General features: G+C 54.9%; 1 protein-coding gene across 1 annotated transcript; it reads right to left on the bottom strand.

Annotated features, from left to right (window-relative positions):
- Positions 1-326: 326 nt before the first annotated feature.
- On the bottom strand, positions 327-1,519 carry CUNH16orf82 (chromosome unknown C16orf82 homolog). Its single transcript, XM_045870758.2, has 2 exons — positions 1,442-1,519; positions 327-1,160 (listed from the first exon to the last, which is right to left on the bottom strand). Exons 1-2 carry the CDS (start codon positions 1,517-1,519, stop codon positions 660-662), a joined length of 579 nt encoding a protein of 192 aa, XP_045726714.1. The 3' UTR covers positions 327-659.
- Between the last annotated feature and the right edge of the window lie 2,151 nt (positions 1,520-3,670).

Here is a 3,670-nt window from a genome sequence, read left to right as displayed (position 1 = left end):
GTTAGGGCTGGCTCATCACTGGGGCTCACAGTGGTTTGGCCAGTGGAGGTGGATGCAGGTGAACCCAGCACCGACGGGTCTTTATACAGCCGTTCTTCTCAACAGTGGTTCTCAGTAGAGATGGTCTCACCGTTGATTGCTGATTGTCAGTGTAGATGGTGCTCATCATCCATAGTTCTCGCTACACACGACCCTGCTGCTGATGGTTGTTGCTACAAATGGGGCTATCCAAGTTTCCAACACAGTCAGCGTATACTTTTTTAAAGGTATTTGCTCTGGCAATAGCTACTCTGGGTGAAGTCTAGGTTTGCTGGGCCGTTACATCTGTATTTTTCAAGAACCTGGTGGCCGGCGAGCCGACTCATAAAGGCATGCACATCTGGGCGGGCTGCTCCCCCTTGGCGGCCTGGTCGCCGGCTTTGGCCTTGTCCCCAGACTTGTCCTCCTGAAGACTGGTGTTACTTTTCACCCCACTTTGCACATTACCGTCTACCGGGATGTTTGGGCAGCTGCTGGCCTGGCTGGCGGGAAGGCTGTGGGCAGAGCTGAGCAGCCCGCTACTCACCTGGTAGTTCAGGGCGCTGCTGCCCAGGCTGATGAAGCTCATGCTGGTCAGGCTGCTGGCCCTGCTGCTGATGCCGCTGCTGGGCAGGCTGGCCTCACTTTTCCCCTCCAGCCTGCCTGCTGCCGCGGGCTTGGCCGGCCACCTGGCTCCTGATCTGGCTGGGCGCGTAGATGGTGCACAGCTGGCTTCTCGGGGCGCTGCCTGCCTGGGTGTGGAGCCTTCTCGGCAACCTTAAGATTGGAGTGTTGCCCACCAGGCTGACCTCACTGTTCTCCTCATCACCCGCGTACCCGCTGCTCAACAGGCTGGTGTCACTTTCCTTGCATTTCCCCTGGCTGGACTGTCGCAGGCTCAGCAACCCGCTCTCACTGCTCCATGGGTTTCCCAGGTTACCCCTCGAAACTCTCAGGGGCTCCTCCTGAGTTACTCCTGTGTCATGGTGTGGCCACGCCGGGGCCTGGGGCTCTACGCTGGGGGCCGGGAGGCTTGGAGCTTGGCCCTGAACATTCCAGGCAGCAGACTCCCCGTTTTTACCCTCGAGGAAGGTGGGGGGCAACTGATCTGGTTTATCCAGGGGGAGGGGGCCCTGGGAGGCCTATGAATGGTAGGTCTGGTTTGTCTGGGGAGAGGAGGCTCAATTTATAGGGTGGCCTTTCAAAGGGGAGTGTTCTGATTGGCTGGCCTGGTTCCCACGGTGAGGGGTTTATGAGGTGGGGTAGGGGTGGGAAGGACAATGCTCTCCCCGCACCAGTTACATTAGTGGCTGGGGCTGGGCATGGGCAGAAAAGGGGCTTAGGGCCAGAGAGTGGGGAGACCCACTTTCCTGGGGACACTTCCTGCAGGGCCTGTGGCCTCTGCTTTGCCATGTCAGGAGACCTGGGTGCGCATCCCAGCCGAGCCCCTTCCGAGCTGTATTCCTTTAGGGTTGCACTTCTTCTGAGACACTTGTGCCATTCCGAGACCACTGGGGGGCCTGGGGACAATATGACAGTCAGGAGTTTATCCTAAATTCTTTGCTGGATCTCCAAGGGCCTGGCTGGTCTGGCTCCTCTCTCTCAGCCTGGTCCCACGTCACACCCTCCCCCTTCCTCACTTCAAGGAGGCGTCGCACTGGCTGTTTTCTTATTCTGAGCTCTGACCCCCTGCAGAGCCTTTGCACCGGCTGTTCCCACCACCTGGAATGCTCTTCCCTCAGCCCCTTGGCCTTCAAGCTTCAGCTCCAGTGGCCCCCAGGAAGTGTCCCTGGCTTCTACAAGAAGGTCCCTCTATTAGTCTTCGTGTCACTTCCTAGTATATGGGCCTTGTGGCACGAAACACAATTTGCAAGTCTTTTTATGTGTTGGTTACTGAGTGCCTGTCCCCTCTGCTAGAATATCATCTTTGCGAGGGCTGAGATTTTGATCTCTTATTCTCTGCTGTGCCCCCCACGCCTAGCATACTGCCTGGGACATAGTAGATGCTCATTAGGCATTTGCTGAATGTATGAATGAATTAACTGCTCTAGGGTGTGCATCCCAACCACCTAGGGAAATTTTTCTTTTTCTTTTTTATTTATTTATTTTTAAAGATATTTTATTTATTTATTTGACAGAGAGAGATACAGCAAGAGAGGGAACACAAGCAGGGGGAGTGGGAGAGGGAGAAGCAGGCTTCCCGCCGAGCAGGGAGCCCGATGCGGGGCTCGACCCCAGGACCCTGGGATCATGACCTAAGCCGAAGGCAGATGCTTAATGACTGAGCCACCCAGGCGCCCCTCCTAGGGAATTTTTTTAAAAAACACGTTTGGATTTTCTAGGGCAGTGGTCCTCTCCCCTGGCTGCACCCCTAGGCATCCCTAGGGTCCCACTTCCAGAGGTTCTGAGTTAATTGATCTGGGTGAGGCTTTGGCATCAGAATTTTAAACCACTCTCCAGGTGGTTTGAACGTGCAGCCAGCACTGAGAACTAGGGTGCCAGGAGGCGAGGCTCAGCCAGATGCACTGCTTGTAGATGATTCTGTGGCTATCCTGGCTAAGTAGTATTGTGGATGAGAACACCCACTGGGGCGCTTATTAGCGGACACTGAATAGATTTCCACTGAATGACTGAATTAAAACAAAATTCATTGACCCTTAAAGGGGTCATAGGTGGGTTTTAAGGACTGGGGGAATTTGTTGAAATTGTAGTAGACTTTGCGATGAGCTACATATATGCTTTCCCACCAGGAAGGAGTCACAGCCTTTGTCAGATTCTTAAAGGTATCCACGATCCTCCTAAGATCAAGAAGCATAATGATTCAGCTCAACTCTTGCCTTAGCATTTGGGAGACAGCTGGCCCTGGTGCTTGGCCTGATGGTATGGGTCTGGAGAGGGCTGGCTGGCTGTGTTTGGGATGCAGGGGGTGGGGAGGAGGAAGGCAGTCCTTGGAGAGTGCGCCACTCAGCCCCTTGGCAGTCATCCGTGCGTCGTGCGTTGGTGCTAATTATCACTGTCATCTTTATTACGAATTCCTTTCCCATTGCCCAGGGCCATTCAGCTTCCCTCTGCTGTACACAGAGGCATCTCTTTTGCTGTGGAAATTCTGATCCTTCTGGGATATGAAGGGCTTCTCATAGCTGTCTGGCTCCCTGTCCCTTCCTTACATTCCCTGCTAGGGACCGCGAGGGAAGGGACAGACACAATGGCTAAGCAGTGACTTCAGAGGAGGCGGTGTGGTGGGACCCAGCCATTGTGACAAGCGGGGACCAGGTCTAGCTTTAGGGGGCTGGCAGGAGAGAGGCATGGTTGGGCTCCAGGCAGGTAGGCTGGGGCTCAAGACTGGCTCTGCCCCTGCATGAATACAAAGCAGGGCAGGTGCCCCAATGCTGGGGATTAATGGGGAGCCGACTGGGAGTCATATTCTCTCCTGTCCCCATCCTACCTGCCCCAGGCACAGGACACATGGGCCAGAGGACTGTAGTGAACACCTGAGGGTTTGCGCAGGGACCAGAGCCTTCCCTACTCTCTGGCTCATGTAACCAGAGTCAGTAGTAGCCCGTGCATACGGCAAGGCCGTGTCAATGGCCGTGTCTTGGCCCAGCACTCTCCTTTTGAAGGTTGTTCTTGAAGTCTCAGGAAGGCATCTCAG

The sequence above is a fragment of the Mirounga angustirostris genome, unplaced genomic scaffold, assembly GCF_029215605.1.
Source record: "Mirounga angustirostris isolate CCGP_5_RB_7025 unplaced genomic scaffold, mMirAng1.0.hap1 SCAF_5, whole genome shotgun sequence".
NCBI lineage: Eukaryota > Metazoa > Chordata > Mammalia > Carnivora > Phocidae > Mirounga > Mirounga angustirostris.
Note: the sequence above shows the minus strand (reverse complement) of the source record. Positions and strands in the feature narration are given on the sequence as shown.

Bases quoted from the DNA above. Each gene is read 5' to 3' on its own strand.
- CUNH16orf82 (XM_045870758.2), bottom strand. From the start codon at position 1,519: ATGGCACAAGTGTCTCAGAAGAAGTGCAACCCTAAAGGAATACAGCTC. The intron at 1,161-1,441 runs GTCTCCTGACAT...TACCATTCATAG, and splicing joins CGGCTGGGATGCGCACCCAG to GCCTCCCAGGGCCCCCTCCC.